The 22,526-nt window shown below is 38.6% G+C and overlaps 1 protein-coding gene across 2 annotated transcripts in view; it reads left to right on the top strand.

Annotated features, from left to right (window-relative positions):
* The window catches only part of LOC124269887, a 40,386-nt gene that overhangs the window by 17,557 nt on the left and 303 nt on the right, over positions 1–22,526 (top strand). For both annotated transcript variants that reach the window (XM_046704932.1, XM_046704933.1), the window contains exon 2: positions 3,520–4,587. In XM_046704932.1, the coding sequence (XP_046560888.1) occupies positions 3,542–4,587 (1,046 nt within the window). In that variant the 5' untranslated portion in view covers positions 3,520–3,541. The remainder of the gene's footprint in view (positions 1–3,519; positions 4,588–22,526) is intronic.

A 22,526-nucleotide genomic window follows, 5' to 3' on the forward strand; every position in this document is an offset into this window, starting at 1 on the left:
ACAAATGTAACATATGTTATGTTTGCGATTACACTTGCTTAGTAAAGTACAGATTTTACTTTTGTTGGGTTGAGTCCTATCCAGGAAAGTGGTTAAAGCGTTGCTCGTCACGCCGAATACCCGGATTCGATTCTCGACCACACATGGGTACAATGTGTGAAGCCCCATTCTGATGTCCTCCGCCGTGATATTGCTGGAATATTGCTAAAAGCGGTGTAAAACTAAACTCACTCACTCACTATCCAGGATTCGAACCCACACCCTCAGAGTCAGGCACCTTAATCGCCAGCACACAAAGTCAGCCACCTAACACGCTCAGCCACCACGACTTCCACTTTCTGTGCTGGCAATTAGGTGCCTGACTCTTGAGTGTGTGGGTTCGAATCTCGGATGGGACTCAACCCAACAAAAGTACTAGAATCTGTACTTTACTTAGAAAGTGCAATCCCAAATATAACATATGTTACTTTATGTTAGTTGAGACTAGCATAATAGGGTTTGATGATTACTTTAATGACAGGACCTTTACAATGAATTTGGTAAAATGAATATATTATGTGCATCCCTTGGATGCAATATTGTTTTTTCCTGCATCCATTTAAACATTCGTGTGTATGAGATGCACACATTAGGTGAAACGGGTTTGAACCTATTTTATTCAGAAACGAAGAATAGGATTGGCAAACATTAGCCTAAATGGGTTATATTAATGTCGTTCCATAACACATGAATTAACTAAGGTTCCCATTCATGCATTATGTTGTACATAGAATTATAACAAGCTGTTAAAAAAAAAGAACAAATCTGTACTTAACTGTATCATATCTTCCCAGAGATTCTTGCAATTTACCTAACCTAGTTATATTGTACATGCCGTGCCTTGCCGATATCTTGACATCACAACAGTTACTAAAGTTTAAACTGAGTTTATTTGCCTTCAATGATTGTTTGCAAATTGTCACACATTATATTGTCCTTGTAGATCCCATTATGTTTTGCACCAAGTTCATGTGTACGTCACTATCTATTATTATTATTAATACTATTGTATTATTGTTAGGGGGTGGGGGTGGGGTAGCCTAGTGGTTAAAGCGTTAGCTCATCACGCCGAAGACACGGGTTCGAATCCCCACATGGGCACAATGTGTGAAGTCCATTTCTGGTGTCCCCCGCCGTGATGTTGCTGGAATATTGCTGAAAGCGGCGTAAAACCAAACTCAGTCAGGCAGTTAGGGAGTGGGATTGATATCAGCATGTTTTATGCTTGTTTGCCAATCCCGTCATGATCACATGGATTGATATGTTTAAACCAAAATAAGAACAAGTTATCTCTGAATGTTAACAATCTTGGATATTAACAAATAACCTTAGTTTTGTGTCATGACCAGTTGATAATATAAGAAAATAATAGGTATGACAAAACCTTTATGAATCAAATTGTTTTGATGTAATAAAGAATTGATGGACTGACTAGAATATCCTTATTCGTCTGATGTGTTATTATCATTTAGCACATTCCGCAGGGAGAAACCTTTCGCATAGAAATATGATTCACATTGAATGCTATTAAATTTAGGACACATGAAGAAATAGTGGAATACATCCTCATAATCTTGTGAGCAGGAACAAGAAGCATTATCAGAAATGAAACGATTATATTTATCACTGTGTAAGTCACTGCATCCCACTCTAAGATGACAGTGTATTGTTTGACAGAATCAACTACCAAAATCTAGAATCGAACATTGTATTGGTATCAACTCGTGGTGTGATTAGATTCTTAAACTGTCCAACAGCGAAACAAACTGTCACATTTTAGGTAGGTAATTTCACAGTTTAATTGTATCGGGCAAAAACGAATTGGCTTAATTAGTAGATTTGCATTTCATAGTGTGATAATTTTCATTAGGTGAAACTCTCCTGAGCCTTTCACAGATGCACATTGCTCTTTGGCAACACAGGTCTAAAACGAATCAATTCTGATGAAATCAATTCAAACACATTTATCAATCACATAAATATTGCTTACTCATATTGATTAGCCTGGTATGAGGACACATAACTATGATCATCTGCTCTTTTCATTTTTACAAAAAGCTAATGAATTACCGTATTTTACCGTAGATAAGCCGAATTTTGAGGGGAAAAAAGAGCAGTCTGTAGAAGGGGGTCGGCTTATCTATGAGATATAATTTCGCGAAAGTATTTTTCAGTTCGTCAATGCCCTGTCAGGTCGATCTTACATGTTAGCGGTATACCTGCCTGGAACAGCACTGGAAGTTTACGACAATTACAGCCACTTTGTTATAAATGATCAATAAAATACATATTAAAGTATTGAGTACATGTTTGTTCAATATTAGGGTTCATAAACATCATGAACAGATGATAATTCTGCCTTGTTTGAACAAATTTCAGTTGTAAATTATTCAACATCACAGTTGCTGAAGACTACATTTCTTAGCCACCCTTGTGGACTTCCTTCCTTGTATTTGGCCGTCTAAGCATTATGCCATCAAATCAGTGATAAAAAAAAGATAAAAAGTTCAGTCAATTTCAAGTGCTGTTTGACCAGCAATTGAGTACGTTAATCCAGGGTTCCAAACAAAAGAGCCATTGTTAAGGTATGTTTTCACACTGATTAGACTCTCAGTAACTTTAGGCTCCTGCAACAAAAACATCTAGCAGCTTGATTAAACAGGTAGGTGCTATGTGTAGTAGTAGGTATGTAGGTCAGTAGGAATGTGCTCGGGTTTGGGTGTTTGCACACTAAACATCACAGACTGACAAAGACTAGCGTGTAAGGTGATGTAGACGGGGCTGGGAATCAGTTGGAGAACAGTCTCTTCTTGTAGAGGTTCCCACATCCTGGGAGAAAGCTGTTCACATGTCACGTCCAGGTGTGGGAGGGGGTGAATATCGGTCAGCTGGTCAGTCTCTGCCAGTTGTTGTCACACACCTGGTAATATTGCTGAGATGATTACAGGTGGATGTGAGAGGGGGACATTGTCCTGGCTCATGGGCTCTTTGTTGTGTTAGTTTGTTCCCATCATATTTGACACTCTGCATTTTCATTTTGGAGTGAGTTGTTTGCTTCAGTGTTTACTGATGGTATGTTTGGGTTTACCCAAATCTGTAGGGGTTCATTATAGAAGGCTTTTGTTCAAGGAATTCTGCCTTGGTGTGCCGCTTTTGAGATTTTAAAAAAGATTTAGTTTGACATTGTTTACAACTTCATAGTTTGTTTTGCAATTTTCAGGATATATTTGGGATCATGATATTGTAAAATAATTGTTGTTATTATAAATTGTCATAGGCTGTGCATTAGAGATACTGATTCTGGTACATTTTTTATACCTGTACATTAATCATGCTACTTTTATTGTGTAAATACATATATTTCATCCATAAACATGATAAATGAAAACCTGGTATTAATGTCATTATATCTATGAACCCCACATGAATAAATACAATCATCATATTTATATCCTTCATAAAGTATGATTTTCTTTTCAGACGTAACATCTAAGTGAAGATCATGGGGAACTGCTCCTCCGCAGATCGGAGGGGTTCTTTTGTTCGTAAACGAGGCCGTAGCTTTAAGACTAAGGATGAGGACATATGTGCATATGGAACTCACAGTAGCATCGACAAGGAGGAGGATGAGGAAAGAGAGAAGTTGATGAGGACGGAGGAGCAGGCAGCCGATAAGGGTGTTGTCCCATCAGACAGCGGGATAGAGAGTCTGGGACCTTCTACTGATGAAAGTCAAGATGACACGTGCAAGAAGTGCAACCACCGATATCAGAGGCAGAGTCAGACGTCGTGCCAACACTGTGGACAAATCCAGTTGAAAAGTTCACCATGCAAATCAGAACCAGATACCTATTGTTCCTGTGGTCCAAGAAACGCCCGATTACATGCATGGCAGAAGAACCTTATATGCAAGACTCATCCTCATAGCCCCAAAATGTACCGTCATTCCGATATCATCGAAGTGAAATCTTCTCTGAGAAGGGGCAGGAGAAGGATACCAGAGAGAAGGTCCCAGTTCTCGTGCAAATCCTCTGACAGTTTAGACTATGCTGGTGCAATGCTTACCAGCATGGACAATGCCAAGAGTGTTGTGTCCGAAATATTTGGTGATGATGTGAGCTTAAGGGCACCGCTTGCAGCATTTGATTCAGTTGATTGTCAACTTGATTCAGAGGATGCATCCCGCAGAGAGAGGACAGTCAGTCAGGTTGAAGACCTGACCAGTCGTATATGTCAATGTGGAGGACAGTCAAGCAAACAAAGTGAAACGGAACAGAACAATAAAGACAACCATCAAAACAATTTTCAAAATTCACGCATCTCACCCGAACGAAGTGAAAGTTGCATAAATGGATTTACTGAGGATGTTTTGAGGAGTTCATTTACCAAGAAGGATATGGCTAGACCTTTGTTTTACAGTAGAGATGCACAGATGAATGGTAATATTTCTAGAAATCAAGTTTATGGATGCAACGGCAAGGAAGAATTGTCCACATCTCTTAGTACTGTTTCTTTGAAGGATAGGATCTCAAGACCTAATTCTTTCAGGTAGGTATCAGAATATTACAGCTAACAATTCTCTTCATGTTCCTTTGTGAAAAGTACTTTGTTGTAGGGCTGGCTAAAAAGATCAATAATCAGCAGTATCATCCATTGGCCGAATTATTAATGATTATCAATATGAAAAATGTGTCATCAATAATATTCTGTAGTAATTTTTGTGATGAAATACATTAGTAATTTGCATACCGTGTACACAAAGTTACTTGTCCATTCAGCAGCAGCTTTTAAAATATGGTCCCAGACATGTGTTTGTTTGTAATCCTTGTGTAAGGTCATCACCACTTGGTAGTGATGTGAAATATCTTGATTTCTTTGGGACTTTCATTTCCTCTTTTGCTCAGTCACATCTCCGATAATTATTGATAATCAATCAATGTTGTGGTAGTGCTTATCAATTTCTGTGATCTCTATTGATGGCCAGCCCTAGACAAAGACATGTTTCAGTAAAAGATGTTAATGTTTCTTGATATCAATATCAAGAGGAACAAATGTTATGGATTGGCAACTTCTTTATTGCAAGAGTTGTCAATGAATAAATTATATTCATCATACCAGCTTCTAGATGCCACTTAAGACACTTAAAGGTGTTAAAGCCTACCCACCTCGCTGATATGGAATCAATGACAAACAGCTGTTTGCTATTTTTTGGTTTGTTCGCCTGTACTCTGTTTCATTTTGCTAAGTACCATTGAAGACCCGGGTTAGAATTGATTTTCAATTTCAGTAACCCAGGTGTAGTGACATGTGTCTGTGTTTACTTCACTAATAACATAAGGGGACCAATGAAGATCTGGGTTAGAATTGATATTCAGTAACCCAGGTGTAGTGATGTGTCTGTGTTTACTTCACTAATAACATAAGGGGACCAGTGAAGATCTGGGTTAAAATTTATCTACAGTAACCTAGGTGTAGTGATGTGTCTGTGTTTACTTCACTAATAACATAAGGGAACCAGTGAAGATCTGGGTTAGAATTGATCTTCAGTAACCCAGGTGTAGTGACATGTGTCTGTGTTTACTTCACTAATAACATAAGGGAACCAGTGAAGATCTGGGTTAGAATTGATCTTCAGTAACCCAGGTGTAGTGACATGTGTCTGTGTTTACTTCACTAATAACATAAGAGGACCTGTGAAGATCTGGGTTAGAATTGATATTCAGTAACCCAGGTGTAGTGACATGTGTCTGTGTTTACTTCACTAATAACATATAAGGGGACCTGTGAAGATCGGGTTAGAATTGATATTCAGTAACCCAGGTGTAGTGACATGTGTCTGTGTTTACTTCACTAATAACATAAGGGGACCTGTGAAGATCTGGGTTAGAATTGATATTCAGTAACCCAGGTGTAGTGACATGTGTCTGTGTTTACTTCACTAATAACATAAGAGGACCTGTGAAGATCTGGGTTAGAATTGATATTCAGTAACCCAGGTGTAGTGACATGTGTCTGTGTTTACTTCACTAATAACATAAGGGGACCAGTGAAGATCCGGGTTAGAATTGGTCTTCAGTAACCCAGGTGTAGTGACATGTGTCTACTTCACTAAAAACATAAGGGGACAAGTGAAGATCTGGGTTAGAATTGATCTTCAGTAACCCATGCTTGTCGTAAGAGGCGTCTTACAGGATCGGGTGCTCAGGCTCGCAGACTTGGTTGACACATGTCATCGTATCCCAATTGCATAGATCAATGCTCATGCTGTTGATCACTTGATTGTCTGGTCCAGACTCAATTATTTACAGATCGCCGCCTTATAATTGGCATATTTCTGAGTATGGCATTAAACAGCCAACCAAATGCCACTGAAATAGTTAGATATGAACAAAGCCTGGCAACATTATACAGTAAGGCAATAGAAGTATCAGGTAAGCTTGTAAAACGGTGTAAGGTTCTTAAAACATACAGAATTTGTCTTGATTCCATAACAGATAAGCAGGAAGCAGTAGGAGCCAAGTTGGTTACTGTGGTCAGTTACTGTCAGTGTAACACAAGGATATCATTGTTTATGGAAGGAGTTATGTATATATTAGCCTCATATCATGGAGTCATAATGGGGTGGTCGTATATATTAGCCTCATATCATGGAGTCATAATGGGGTGGTCGTATATATTAGCCTCATATCATGGAGTCATAATGGGGTGGTCATATGTCAGCAGGCAGTAAGATCTAGGACCATTATTTAGGAGGCAGTAATGTCCTAATGTCAAACTCAATACAAATGAGCTTCATCATCATCTTTGGTCACTGACAGGAGTGACAGGGAATGACAGTATATTGCAGAACAATGAATTGAGTAACATTGGACGGTGTGACAGGGCAGTTAGGGTGAAACGGTATACTGTGGCATTAGTAGAACGGCAGTATTTTGGTTCAGTATACAGTAATGGAATCCAAAAATTTAGTATTTTCTGTTTTCGTACCATCATTTTATTAACCTTTTTAAATGACAGTTTTGTTAATTCAAAATAACAAAGATTATGGTTATTTTCTTCTGATGTTATTGAACAATGTAAGGTTTGGCTCGTGTTGTCAAGTTTCTTCATTATGATCATATCTCATATACCGAATGGAACGGACTGAACCGAAGGCCTTGTACCACAATATGTACCGTACCATGATATGAGTGTACTGTTTCACCCTTAAGGGCAGTCCCTATTTGCAATTGACCGTCTCCGTGGTGTAGTGGTTAGAGCGTTGGCCCGGAGAGCGGAAGGTCGTGGGTTCGATCCCCGACCGCGTCATACCAAAAGACCTTAAAATATGGTACTTGTTGGTCCCTGCCTGGCACTCGGAATTGGTGGGTACAACAAGGACTGGTCGGCTCAGAGTCAGTATAATGTGTCTGAGTAGGGTATTCATGCTTCACTGCGGCATGGTATCTCAGTGGGCTAGCACTATAAAACCAGCTTCAGTCTGGGCTAGTACAAGCAGCTGCACATACACACGCATGCACATTGTCATATGAGTGAAATATTCTCAAGCACGACGTAAAACCCAATTTCACCTCACCTCACCCTATTTGCAATTACTGTGTATGCCATTGTTATTCATGTTAGTTGTGTTTGAACCAAACATCGAAAAGATATTGATAAGAATGCAGCGTGAGATGTCGTTGGGACGTGGATCAGTTCTAGGTGATATATATTTGTTGTCTATTTCAATATGCAGCAAGTTCTAATTTATCTTAAAGGTCACATGCAACGTAAAACACAACTTTGCAGATTCTGATACCTTTCGGTATGGACTTACCAAAACAAATCGTCAAAAAATGCAAATTCAACTTATAAAGTTGAAAAATAACGCGATGAAAACAAACGCGCGAAATCAGAGTTCAAACGTTTCACTAATTTTCCCCGGACTTTTCTGGGGAAAACGGGTTTCAACAGCTGGGCTGCGCTTATAACACGTGCGCAGTGAAGTAGGTTCGCGCAGCTTGGAAGCGATTGTCTGGTGAATACTCGGTGAAGGCTTTGGTGTGAGCTATTTTTCTAATGTTTTGTTGATATCTCACAGGCGCGAGCTTTTTATATGTTATGACAGTAAATTAACTGTTTATATAATTTCATTTGTCTATTTCACCACACGTTCTTCTTACTGAGTCCCTTTCTCAGTTCGATACTTAAAAGCAATGCCATTATTTAGCGTTGACAGAATTTCCAACTGTGATATAGATATGTCGTTGTCACAGACTAAACTCAATGTCTTGTTTTATTGACACCTGTGTGTCTGCCTGCATGTCTGCTAATGACAATATTCAATACACAGCTGCTATCACTGACCACATGCAATTTGAACTTAACACCAATCAGGCTATACACCATAAACAAAATGCATTGATTTATGGCCCGAAGTTCGGTCTCTGTCACATTATGTAATTACACAGACAGGCAGGTGTGATACTTGAACACATGACATGTTATGATGTCTGTTGATTGCAAAATGTTATACACAAAAAATGAGCATGTATTTACAAACCCCAACATCTCTATATATATACACACACAATGACCCGTGAGGGCGTTTGCAAATGAACCAGCCGTTACACTTGAGTGCACACCCACCCGCTCTGACTGGGTTCGGTATCCCGGCTGCTTCGTTTCCTGGGAAGTAAACCGAAGTACACAATATTGCACTTTTGATTTGCGAGTGGGCTTATAATTTTGTTTATATGTTTTTTCATAACCAGCAATGTATATTATATGTCATGAATAAGTGATAATTGTGTTTTGATTATGTTTGATTTTTTGGTTGCATGTGACCTTTAAGCAATGTTTCATTCTACATTATACGTATAACTTGTGCAGTGAGATACTAATTGATGTCTGTACTGACACTACTTATCATGCATATGCTGAAATATAACAGTGAATCTCAAACCAGCTTAGACCTGATTCATAATGCCATAGCATTCATATTGTCAAACACGTGTGACATTTGTAGAGTCTTTTGAAACTGAATGAATCTATGTTCGTTGACTTGCTTTCCTAAAATGACACGGGGCAGTGGGGTAGCCTAGTGGTTAAAGCGTTCGCTCATCACGCCGAAGACCCTGTTTGATTCCCCACATGGGTACAATGTGTGAAGTCCATTTCTGGTGTCCCCCACTGTGATATTGCTGGAATACTGCTAAAAGCGGCATAAAACCCAACTCACTTCTACAATGATACAGATAGGATAGGTGGGGGTTCTTATTAACACTTACAATTATTGTGCCCTTGTTTTCATGTCCAGTCCTTGTCTATCACACAGTTTCTGTCTGGATGCAACAAAACTCACCTGTGAGTTTGGAGACATTAAAACTCAGTCAGCATGTTGAGGATTAATCACTTTCTTGGTTTACGCAATCAGTGGTCCCTATAGCAAGTATACGTTAATTATTTAGGTACCTTTTGATTTAGATTATTGATTGTAACGTTGCATGCTTTATGAGACGTACCTGCTCTGCACCAATATTTAGGGAGAGGGTGCGGATTTGGAATTCATGAACCTTTTAATAGTGTGTTGGTGCGAAGGATCAAGCTGATCAATAATCGACAAAATTAAATGCTCTTTCAAATGTTTCTGATGTTTGACATGAATCGATAATCATTACAGAGATTTATTTAGACCTGCTCCAAGGCCAATATTTGGCCCCAAGTCACATAGTAATCAGGTTTGTGTTCAAACTTAAGTTGTTTTGTGATTAAGTTGCTACAATCATTTTGTTCAGTTGTTAATACAGTCTGTTTGAGTTAAAACCTGACCAATGAATTGCACTCTAACTCAAAAACAAATAATCGTAAATGACTCGAACCAACGCCAAAGCGTTTGTGATGACTTCACAGCGATCTTGGAAAGTCAGGAAGTCAACAGTGCTAGGACTCATATGATGCAGTCATCTATGTTTGTCTGTATTTTGAAATCAAATTGATATTGTAATCAAATCACTCACTAGACAAATACTTAGTCTCTTAATATATATATATATATAAACTTTTGATAGAAACAAACAATTCCTTTAAAAGTGAGAAAAGAGTCCCAGTGAGATGAGGATCCTGAACTTGAGGGAATCTAGACTTGCTTCATTAAGAGCTTTAGCATTGCAGAAATGGCTAGGCTAGGGAAAATAATGGGGCCAGGGTCTGTGAGACAGATTTATCACTCATTTACTATACTGCCAGCATCACTGACAAATGGCTCCAATCTTATAATTGGTTAATCTGTCTCAGAATGTAATGGCTTGTCAGATGTTATGCGTACAATGTCGTAACACTAAGTCTGAACAATGATGTAGTGAAATGAAGCTGGCGTGGCCTGACACTTTAAGGTCACTCTTGTGGTCAGCAGCCATCATGGGTGTAATTCAATCATGGAACTGGGCAGTTGGATTTCCATTAGCAATGTCAGTATGGGACCATCATGTCCACTGCCAGCTGTCAGCACTATTACAGACAGACATACTCATTCATCACCTGATGGACAGTTGACATTATAAGTTGTTCACTGGTCAGGGTATGGAGTTGATACCCTCCATGTTTGTTTATGTTCCCGAGCCAGAAGGGCTTAGTGGAACATAAACAAACATGGAGGGTACATCAACCCATGGGCCCTGAGGGACCAGTGAACAACATATTTATCTTACTGAACACCTTAATGTTAATTTTGAATTGTTTGAAGCACAGGTTCAAATCTTTTTGCAGCCATCGCCAAATTTTACTGACAAGAAAAACAGACTTAGAGTTATCTCCCTTCCATCGATTTGCTTTCGCAAAACATCGGTAATATCCGTACATCATATGTGATTCATGTTATTCAAGATAAAGAATTACTACCACGAAGTACCAAATGAGTTGCCATTGACAGCAGGGTACATTGAAATGTTACTCGCTTGTAAGCGGGGTGCATTGAAAATAATAGAAGAGTGCTCAGCCAATCAGAAAGCGACATTTATGTGATAAATCAGCATCTCTTCAGATGGATGATGTTGAGGAGTATGATTGTAACTGTTGAAGAGACAGAATGTAAACCATTCTGAAACATTGTAGATAATAGCTGATTACCCCTCAGCTTACTCTGTCTCACAGTCCCTGAACCACAGTATTTTCCCTAATGCCAAGCCCTCCCTGCAATGCTAAAGTCATAAATGAAGCAAGTCTAGATTTCCCCAGTTGGGAGGTTTCGGAATCTCCCAACTCACTTCGACATTTTTTCAATGTAAATGGGTTTATTTGTTACTATCAAAATTATATATATTGAGGGACAAAGCGTCAGTCTACCCTCAGCTATGTTCACCTTATTCCATGAGAGTGGTTTCTGTTCCTTCGACACCACAGTGAACAGGCGTTTCTCTTGTTTGTAAACATACACACTCAATCAGCAATAATCACTAATTGTCCTAAATATTTGATGTGTGGACTTCACAAACTGCTTTGTGTTATATATCTTCACTACAACTCAACAGTGAGCTGTATGGCAGTGTAGCTTAACTCTTCAAAGTGACCGTATCGCCAGCTCTCAAGGATAAATATCCTGGTGAATAATAAATATACTGTTTCATGCTGTAGGTGAGCTCCTAATGACAGTAAAAATATTTCATGACAAGTTTGTCGGTGAATTGACTCTCATTCAAATTGAAACAGTTGACCAAAATACATGAATGGACTGTGTAATGCTTGTGACGATGTGGACTTGACTCTCCACAGATAACTATAGGTAGGAGAGTGGACTGCACGCTGTGACGATGTGACTTGACTCTCCACAGATAACTATAGGTAGGAGAGTGGACTGTGTACGTTGTGACGATGTGACTTGACTCTCCACAGATAACTATAGGTAGGAGAGTGGACTGTGTACGTTGTGACGATGTGACTTGACTCTCCACAGATAACTATAGGTAGGAGAGTGGACTGTGTACGTTGTGACGATGTGACTTGACTCTCCACAGATAACTATAGGTAGGAGAGTGGACTGTGCACGCGTAGACGATGTGACTTGACTCTCCACAGATAACTATAGGTAGGAGAGTGGACTGTGTACGTTGTGACGATGTGACTTGACTCTCCACAGATAACTATAGGTAGGAGAGTGGACTGTGTAACGTTTGACGATGTGACTTGACTCTCCACAGATAACTATAGGTAGGAGAGTGGACTGTGTACGTTGTGACGATGTGACTTGACTCTCCACAGATAACTATAGGTAGGAGAGTGGACTGTGTACGTTGTGACGATGTGACTTGACTCTCCACAGATAACTATAGGTAAGAGAATGACAAGGTTCATGTCACTAAGTCATATCTATACTGTTATCTAGGATTTGATAAACACTGTCGCTAATCTGGCAGTTATGCTTTTTTAACACTCTGAGTAAAGGTTTGACATGACTCTCAGAAATTGTTTTATGCATGTTCTAAAGGCACTGAAGCAATCAAAGTACTGTCCCACAATGTAAAATGTCCACAAACTCCATCTACCTTGGCCATGGTAGTTTCCAACAGCAGTCAGTGATCCATTTAAGATGCATTCGTTCATAAATTATGCAAACTGCTGGGATATAAATATGCATGAAAATGTGTTAAAAATGTAGTACAATGAAAGACCCAATATAGAAATTTCTTTTTGCATAAAGGTATATCATTTCTTTATTTACTGATGGAATGCTGGGATCACAAACATGGATGCTTCCGCATTGAAGGTGCAACAGCTCACGTGTAGTTTAGCTATTCAACTCAGTTACCTTGTGGCTTAAATAATCCTTGAACCTGGTAAAGTGTGAGGCTGCTTTTTGATGTTGTATATCATCACTATTCATGTTAACTAGCCTGTTAGCTGAAACTGCCTCAGGTGTTGTGACATTGTCATCACCTACACCACTTACACATGTCACTGAAGTAATGATGACCGAGTGGAGTTTAACAGCTGTTGCCATGGTAACAGATTGAGATAAATTAGTACAAATGGTACGCAACATTGGTGTAGTTAAAAAAATACATCGTTTTTCTTTTGTGAAGATGTTTCTCAAATGATGATCCATAATCATGATGATAAGAGGAATATTCTCCTTATGGTATTTTGAACAACTTTTCACAACAAGTGGAAATACAGATTGAGTGTCTCAGTAATGACTTAGTACTGAGATAACATGACAGTAGAGTCATATGGTTATTGGAACCACAACAGTCATTAAACCGGATCTTTGAAGAGTTTCAGATTTTTAGACATGTCAGCTTTCATTTCTTCCTGGTATTATAGCCACAGAATTCAACTCTTTAATGCCAGGTCATGATATCAAGCCGTGAAAGAAAGGACATCCCATTTCAGACCTTAATCTAAACCAGGAAGTGGTCCATTTGTCCAAAGATATGTCCCAGCTGGGCCATGTTGGATTCCTTTATTGATTAGTAATAGGCCATAGTGACCTTGTGTACGTAGTTGTATGTTGTGCATGGCGTGGATGTATTCCGCTGTCAGTTTTTTTGCTGAGGTTTGTGTTGTCAATCTCAAGCAACCTGAGTGAGTGAGTGAGTGAGTGAATGACTTATAATGATTTTGATGTAGATGTTGTACAGTGCGATCTTAGCGTGAAGGTGATCACAATTCCCATACCATAACAAAGGCTTATTACTCTCGTAGAGCTAAGGTTCCTTTGTACAACAGCCTTTAGCAGTATTCTGGAAATGGGCTTCTCACATTGTTGCCATGTCACGGGGAATCGATCCCGAGTTTTAAGTGTTGCAGATTGAATCATCTCATGACCTTGTGTGTTGGTTTGTACATTGTGGAGAGTGCACTGTCCACTGTGGTTTACACCTTTACATCACTGATACTGACCTTATGCTAAGGTGTATGTGATTGTTCAGGTGACAGTGTGTATGTGATTGTGCAGTCCCGGGTGTAGGTATATGCCAATGTGGTTTACACCTGTACATCACTGATACTGACCCTATGCTCAGGTGTATGTGATTGTTCAGGTGATAACGTGTACGTGATTGTGCAGTCCCGGGTGTAGGTATATGCCAATGTGGTTTACACCTGTACATCACTGATACTTCAGGTACTCAGTTCAGGTGTGTAAAAGATGACAAAAAAGCCTGAAGATATTTATGTTAGAATGCTGTTTGATTTGTCTTTCATAGAGACCCTAAAACAAATATACCCAATGTAGCCCATGCAAGTGTAGAATGTGTGGCAAGGTTAGATTATCAGAATTTCTGAAAATAAAGAAAGTCTCTGGGCTTCTCTTTATTGTATTCTGTTTTAATTTAAAAATTTTTTCTGCAAAATATGTTCATTTCAGACACTAGCTGTTAGTGTAACTGTTTGTAAAATAAATAAACTTCTGCAGTTTCTGGAGCATGTGGTCTGGCCATCAAGACGCTATCACACGCTGCTGTATATGGTATCGATTGTCACATGTATACATGTCCTCCAAAGTGACATGTACTTGTGTCAGCTATTATGTTCCTACAGGGAGACTTAGCAGGGATTACTGCAGCTGAGCACTTCTTACATTTACTGTGCTGGAGTGTGATTGGAATTCTCGATCTGTTGATTACCATTCCATGCATATTAGGGCAAATATGGCATGGATCGTTACAGTCAAGGCCTATCAGTGTCTTGTAATATATAATGGTTGTGTATGTTTCAGAGGTCATGTTATCAGTGTCTTTACCTGTTCATTGTACATGTATGATGTTATTGTAGAAATTGTGTTTCCATGGTTGCTGTAAGTGTATCACTTTATGATATATCAATATCAAGCATGCTTATGTCATTATGATTATTCCGATCATCTTAGCAACATCACCAGGGTCTTGTTCCACGAATCAATGTTAGCGTTAAGACAACTTCTGTAACTTCTGTTCTATAAAGGCACCATGACCTATAGACTGATGTTTGTCTCTGAATATATATAATTGTTGTCCCCTGCCGCAACGCGAAACGGGGGACTATGTATTCATCAGCATCCGTACATCCCAATTCTTGTTAACGTGATATCTCATTAACTGTTGTACCCAATATCTTCAAATTTGATGACAGCCTCCATTATGGGAGTACGCAGACACCAGCCGATTTTGGTGACCTTGGCCCTATTTTCAAGGTCACCATGACATTTTGATCACTTTTCAAACTCTTGTTAACACATCTCATGAACGGTTGTACCTAATGTCTTCAAATTTGGTTTCAACCTACATTAGGGGATTACGCAGGTGACACCAGTTGATTTTGGTGACCTTGACCTTATTTTCAAGGTCACCAAAACATTTTGACAACTTTTCAAAATCTTGTTAATGCTATCTCTCATAAAATGTCTTCAATTATGTCGACAGCCTACATTAGGTGATTATGCAGGCACCAGTCATTTCAGGCATCTTGTATGTGACCGAAAAATATAAAGTACCGGTAGTAAATATGTTATAAATATTTCATTCTTCTTTAGCGACGGGGACATTGCCATATTAGTGGCAAAGACTTGTTTTGATGGAAACAACTAACTTCTTTTAAATTGAAATGGAACCCTGGTTAGAGGGCTTTAGCATTGCAGAAAGGGCTGGGCAGAAGGGGAAATGATGTGGTTCAGGGACTGTGAGACAGACTGAAGATCAGGGTTGGTCCATATAACTATTCTTCAGCAAAAAGGTAGCTAATAAGATCGAGTGCCAAGTTGCTGAGGTTGATGCATGTCACTGTAACCAATTTTTATAGATCAGTGCTCATGACATTAATCACTCAAATGTCTGGTTCAGACTCAATTATTTACAGACCGTCATCGTTTTGCTTGAAACTTCCTGTTGCGGTGTTAAACTACAAACAAACAAACTTAAGGCAGCCATGGTACTGACATCACTTTGTGGAAAGAGCTCATATGACCAATGGTCAAGACAATTTAAGAGTAATACTTTCTGAATTGATAGGCAAGATTCAACTTTATTCAATAATAAACATTTCTACCCTTTACATGTACTGCAAGTTACCACATGTATGCAGCTGTCATACCAAATATATTTGAAGCATATCAGAAAATGTCAATGTTAACCTGCATGAGTCAGCATCAACTGAGTTTGGTAACATCTGTCTATAAATACCCAGGAGATGCTGGTAGTGATTCACCAGGGAGGGGAGCCAGCTGGGATGAGGATGCAGATCGCATGAAGACACATCAACCTATGTTATCTCAAGTATCACTTATGTAGTCATGGCTTATAACTTTCACATGCCTTAATTAACCAATCCAGCTGTGTTTCATTTATATCTTTTGGTAAGGTTTTATTCATCTCCTGCAATCATTATTATTGAATATTCCAAAGTAAGTAATTTGATGTGGAACATGATTTAATAAAATCTAACAAAATTATTTAATGTTAAGCAACATTAAACACAATCTTTAAACACAATATGCTTGATATAAAAACATATTTCCAGTATTTAGCATACTTACTGTATGGCCTAGTCTCACACATCTTTGCTTTACATGTTTTTTGGTTATTTTCTGTTGAGAGTTATATCTAAACATCTTGCGCTATAATTGTGCTGACATAGCATAACATCTAAGATATGTGTACTTGAGGCTCCCTGGTTGATGGGTTTTGAAAAACATCTGTACAGACATTTGGGTTAACTAAACAAACTGTTTCTGATTATTTACTGTAATAAAAAAGTTTAACTGACAACCAGCATATGTTTTTGTGTACATCTATGAAATGATCATATTGTACAAGAAATCATGTGTTAAACATGAAAATCCCTGCACATGTCATCAAGGGCCTACCAATATTTAGTGATCCTGTGATCTGTGAAATAGTGTTGCATTTAAGTCAAATGTGTGACAGTTGAAAAGACTTGTATGTAATAACATGATTTTCAGTTAGAACTATGACCATTATATACATAGTTGATTGGTCTGTCAGAAGGTGGCAGTGATTGGTCAGTCAGAAGGTACTCCAGCTTTAATCCTTGAGAGTGAGTGGGTACAAAAAATGAATATAGATAAAAATATAGAAAATGTTTTTCTCACTATTTGTCAGTCTCAAACTTAGGCTCAGTATTATTCGTTGCATTACTGCTATACGGAGTCTAACAAACCTGATTAGAAGGTCGCATTAGCTAACTTTTGAAATGACCAATCAGAACACAGCTTACCAAATCGTGAAAATTTAACATTCGCACATACCGTGTGAACTTTCACCTCGAAATGTATGTGCTCAAACGATTCCAAATGCTATTTTCCGTACGATCGCTTCCGAGTGATACACATGGAGGACGCCATTATTCACAACAGTGATAGTAACCATGTCATCAGAAATAACCATGTCTCTAAGCGTATATACTGCAGGTCAAATATCTGTGTTTTATGAGGATTTTCATTTGTGATCAGTGTCAGCGACCGGAGAAGAGAAAATCCCAAAAACAGTTTGTAGGTCCCGCCTAACCCTAAATAGTAGCTGTTGTCTGATTGGTTAAATCTGTTCGGCTGTCTCACGTTTGATTGGACGGTCATAGGTCGCTCAAAGGTTAGCTGATGCGACCATCTACTAGGGTTTTGTGTAACTTATCTTATTCAGTTTTAAAATTTAGATTCATACATGATATAGATTGAGTTCCTTTCCTTCAGGAACATGTTTGAATATATGTAGATGAAGAAAGAACAAGCTCATCTGTTTAAATGAGCGTGAAAAGTAAGAGTATTTTTTCATCACACTGGGGCATAAATTCTCAGAGCAGATGATAAAATTCAGATAAGAAAACTTATTATTATCATAATGAGAATTCATGGCAAGCTTGAGATGGGAAACATAGAAAAAAACAATCAGACATGATACTCTATCTCATTGCCACCTCTCTGACCACCACGCCCTACCAACACAAAAACAGAAATGTTAACACAACCACTTTAGACACAGTTTGGTGCTAAGGTTCTAGCGCCTTTATTTTTTAAATTATTATCTCCCAAATGCCTATTCACATGTGTTTTCGAGATGCTAAACTTAAGGGATCAGCTCTGACTGATTCACTCCCTCATGCTTTGAAATTGGAAGCCTACCTGCAGATTATCTGATTGGCTGAGGTGCACCTGCAGTGATCTCCTATGGAGAGTTTGTCAGATCTTAAGTCACAGTATATTAGGCTGCCATACTCTATAATAACATCTCTCTCTGCACTTATTCTTAGCTCCACATTTTACACATCCCAAATACCTCTAGTGTTTAGTCCCTTGCTAACACCCCAATATTCAGCATGTCTACATGGCCCACACAACAATAATACCTGCCCCTCATCAAACAGCAGTAACCTCTCTATCAAAGCCTAAAACTATATTTTGGGCTTCAGCGTCTGAGGCCTCCTGCTGTCCTGCAAGTTACCCAGTTTGTGAAGATAAACATTGCAAATTTTAGCGTCTAAGAAAGAAGGTGATGGATGATTCTTTTCACCTGCTTCAAGATGTTTGATGTATGGAACCAGACAAATTTTAAATTTTAAAATGAGTCTGATCATATGTTCTACCAGAGGCCCAGATAAGCTGCGTATACGGGTACAATATGCATAGAAAATTTCCAATTACGCATTGAAAAATAATTGTTGAGTACCAATTACGCATTTAAGATGTTAGATACGCAAAAAGTTTAAAACAAATGCGTAAGGAATATATTTATAAAAATCACTTGCGTAATGAAAAAGACATCGATTGCTATCAAGTTGTACTGTTAGTACTATAGGACAAGTGTTGTACTGTCAGTATAGGATGAGTGATTTTTAATGAAATCATTTCCATTATATTTAAGTTGGTTTTGATTAGGTATGACATGAGGCAGAACATACCTGCTTAGTAAACTTACTCAATGACATAATACTTAGGTGAGTAAAAAGACATCGATTGCTATCAAGTTGTACTGTTAGTACTATAGGACAAGTGTTGTACTGTCAGTATAGGATGAGTGATTTTTAATGAAATCATTTCCATTATATTTAAGTTGGTTTTGATTAGGTATGACATGAGGCAGAACATACCTGCTTAGTAAACTTACCCAATGACATAATACTTATGTGAGTAAAATGACTGAAATACGCACATATTTGAAAGCAGTGGGAAACGGAAAATGAAAAACCCATTCAACATTTATAATACCCACTCCAAAAAAATACAGTGGGTACAGTACCCACATGAGCTAAATCTTATCTGGAGCTCTGTGTTCTACCATATACAAACTTGATCAATTTTGTGTTGATTTTACTTATTAAGTAAAGTTGTTAATGGTTACAATCAATATGGTATAAATTTGTCAACCTACAATATACAGTTACAGACAACCCTACCCATCATGTCTGATGACATTCAGTCAGTACCATGCGTGAAAGGGCATGTTAATGTCACCGCTTTCTTGTCGATACATTGACTTTCTGACAAAATGGATCAGTTTGAAGTGTCACGATCAATTCCCATTATCAGAATCTTTATGAAGGCATCTAAACAGGCCCCGACCCGTTCACCGAAACATTGTATGAGGCAATGATTGATGGGTAAAGAGCAGTAAGGCTTGGTATATACTCCATGGGCCGGCTGTTTCCCTCAGCACCATGTTGCTTGTGTTTGCACGAAGGTAATGCTAGACACTGGCCATATATGTCACACATTATAATAACACTGTGCGTGAGTCATCACACCAGCTATATATCAATGCAAATTGATATTCGGTTATGTGACAGCCCAACATTCAGCTGTTTTCAGTGGCTTTACAGAATTTTCAGGGTGCTTCAAACATGTGGGAGTCCTTTATTGTTGATCAGGATTTGCTGGTGGGAGGACAATCCTGATGGTTAAGTTGCTGCCTATAAATAGAGATGATTTAAGTGTGTAAAGGCTAAGTATATATGTCAGAATGCTTTTGGCCATTCAATGTTATTTAAGTCTGAACCTACACCGAAACTCCACTCCCTTTGTTATAAAGTTGTCCATCAACACATTGTTGTCCTTCCTTAGCGTGGGGCGGTGGGGTAACCTAGCGGTTAAAGCTTTGGCTTGTCATGCCGAAGACCCGGGTTCGAATCCCCACATGGGTACAATGTGTAAAGCCCATTTCTGGTGTCCCCCGCTGTGATGTTGCTGGAATATTGCTAAAAGCGGCGTAAAACCAAACTCAGTCAGTCAGTTCTTCCTTAGCGACCCATCCTCTAAATGCCTCACAAAGAAGTATCTGATGTGGTGAGGTGAAAGTGGGTTTTACGTCGTGCTTGAGAATATTTCGCTCATATGACGACGTGCATGCGTGTGTATGTGTATGTGTATGTGCGGCTACTTGTACTAGCCCAGACTTAAGCTGGTTTTATAGTGTTAGCCCTGACTGAGATACAATGCCACAGTGAAGCATGAATACCCCACTCAGACACATTATACTGACTCCGACCAGTCCTTGTTGTACGCATTAATGCTGAGCCCAGGCAGGGACCAAAAAGTACCATATTTTAATGTCTTTTGGTATGACGCGGTCAGGGATCAAACCGCAACCTTCCGCTCTACGGGCGGACGCTCCAACCACTACACCACGGAGGCGGTCTATCTGATGTGGTATTTGCCTATTGCACTTAACTGCTTTTTAGCCTGCTGCTGTTCTGAAAACAGATGCACATGTTTTTATATACACAAGAGGGACAAGTAATGACAATGTTTAAGAAACTTATGTCACAGTAACCTACTTTTGATGGGAATATCATGGGCGGATCCAGGAATTTTTAAAGGGTTGGCTCTGCCAACATAAAAAAAATCTTCAATGTGGTCTTAAGTTAATTTCGGGGTTGGGGGTGGTGTGTGTTTCGAACCCCCTGAACCTCCCTTCTGGATCCGCCAATGAACATTATGCTATTCATTCTGTTGAAGTTCATTTGAGAGAATGACATTTGATTTGTGTTGCCATGAAAGACTAACTGATATTGAAGGAAAAATTGAGTCTTATTTATTGTGTTATTATTATGATCATAACATTCAAAGCTTTTGTGTTTACCGTAATTGAAGTGTTTATTGGAATTTTGTACAAATTAGCCAATGAGTGGGACATAAGGTTTGCATGACCCTGGTCATTGACATGGTCAGTTGACTATTTCACCGTTTTTGTGTACTGAACTAACCCCTGTGTTGGTATGACATGTTGTCCCACTAGAATTAACTGAGAAGTGATAAGCTGAAATTGAGATAACTTATGTTTCTGTTGTTGACAACCTGGTTATCTGACCAAGTGTCGAGATAATCATATCACATGTACCTCTTGATTGCATGCACAATATCAGGTCACATGTAATCATGCATGTAAAGTTGAACTGATCTCAACAAGGCCACAGTAAATGAATAACTTGTCTGAAGGATCATGTCATCATGACTGACGACATGTTTGTGAGTCATGAGCATGATTTACAGAATCATGCATGAATGTAACATTTACACAACAAGATCTGATACAATACGTAACAACTGACTTGATGACCACTCTATTTATCTGAAGCATGTTATGGTGGAATCAAATATTCAAATGCTTGTTACATTCAATAGATTGATTTTGAACAAGTATGTATAGTGGATGTATAATTATGTTGCATCTAATTGGACTCATCCCAGAGAGGGTACATATGACCCCATAGTAAAAGTGTATTTATTTCTACCACGTTTTTAAACATAGAATGTGTGTTTGTTTTATCTTTGGCGCAATGTGTCATATTTGCCATCATCTGAAAGGACAATGTAAGTCCAGCTGGGGTCCATGCAGGTAGCAAAAGCACTGTAAGTGGTCCCTAGTATAGTGATCTTTCTTCATTTTTTTGCGATTTTATATAATTGGCTGTATTTTATTGTCTCCAATAATAAAATAGTTTCAGATTTACGTGCTAGGTTTACATCTATATCTCTGATATTCTATTTGTTTTACTGTCATTATTATTATTATTATTATTATTATTATTGGATATTTATATAGAGCACATATCCATGCACTAGTGCATGCTCAAGGCGCTGGTATCTTTCCCTCCATCATTGGATGTCAATCTCAACGGCATATCTTATTATCAATTTCAACTCCCTGGGGATCATACAACTCTTGCTACGCGCAACAAGGAGCACCGAATTATTACGGCTGTCCCGTCCTTAGGAAGTACACTGTCCTTCATCGACATGTGATAGTGATCTTACTTTATATATCATGAATGTATAATTTGTTCTAGTCACAATATTGCTGACGTGGCTATAAATTTTAACTCACTCACTCACTCACTCACTCACTAAAACTCACTCACTCACTCACTCAACAATCTGACTCATCATATACAGAAGTAAATGCAGATGAAAATGGTAAGAAAAATCCATTAAACCCTGTGTCAATCAGATTCTTTTGTCCCGGAATGGACAGTGTTGGTTGTGGCTCATTCAACTGTTCTGCTTGTTCTATAGGAAACAGTCATTGATT

The sequence above is a fragment of the Haliotis rubra genome, unplaced genomic scaffold, assembly GCF_003918875.1.
Source record: "Haliotis rubra isolate DU_JTF1 unplaced genomic scaffold, ASM391887v1 Scf1485, whole genome shotgun sequence".
Taxonomy (NCBI): Eukaryota; Metazoa; Mollusca; class Gastropoda; order Lepetellida; family Haliotidae; genus Haliotis; species Haliotis rubra.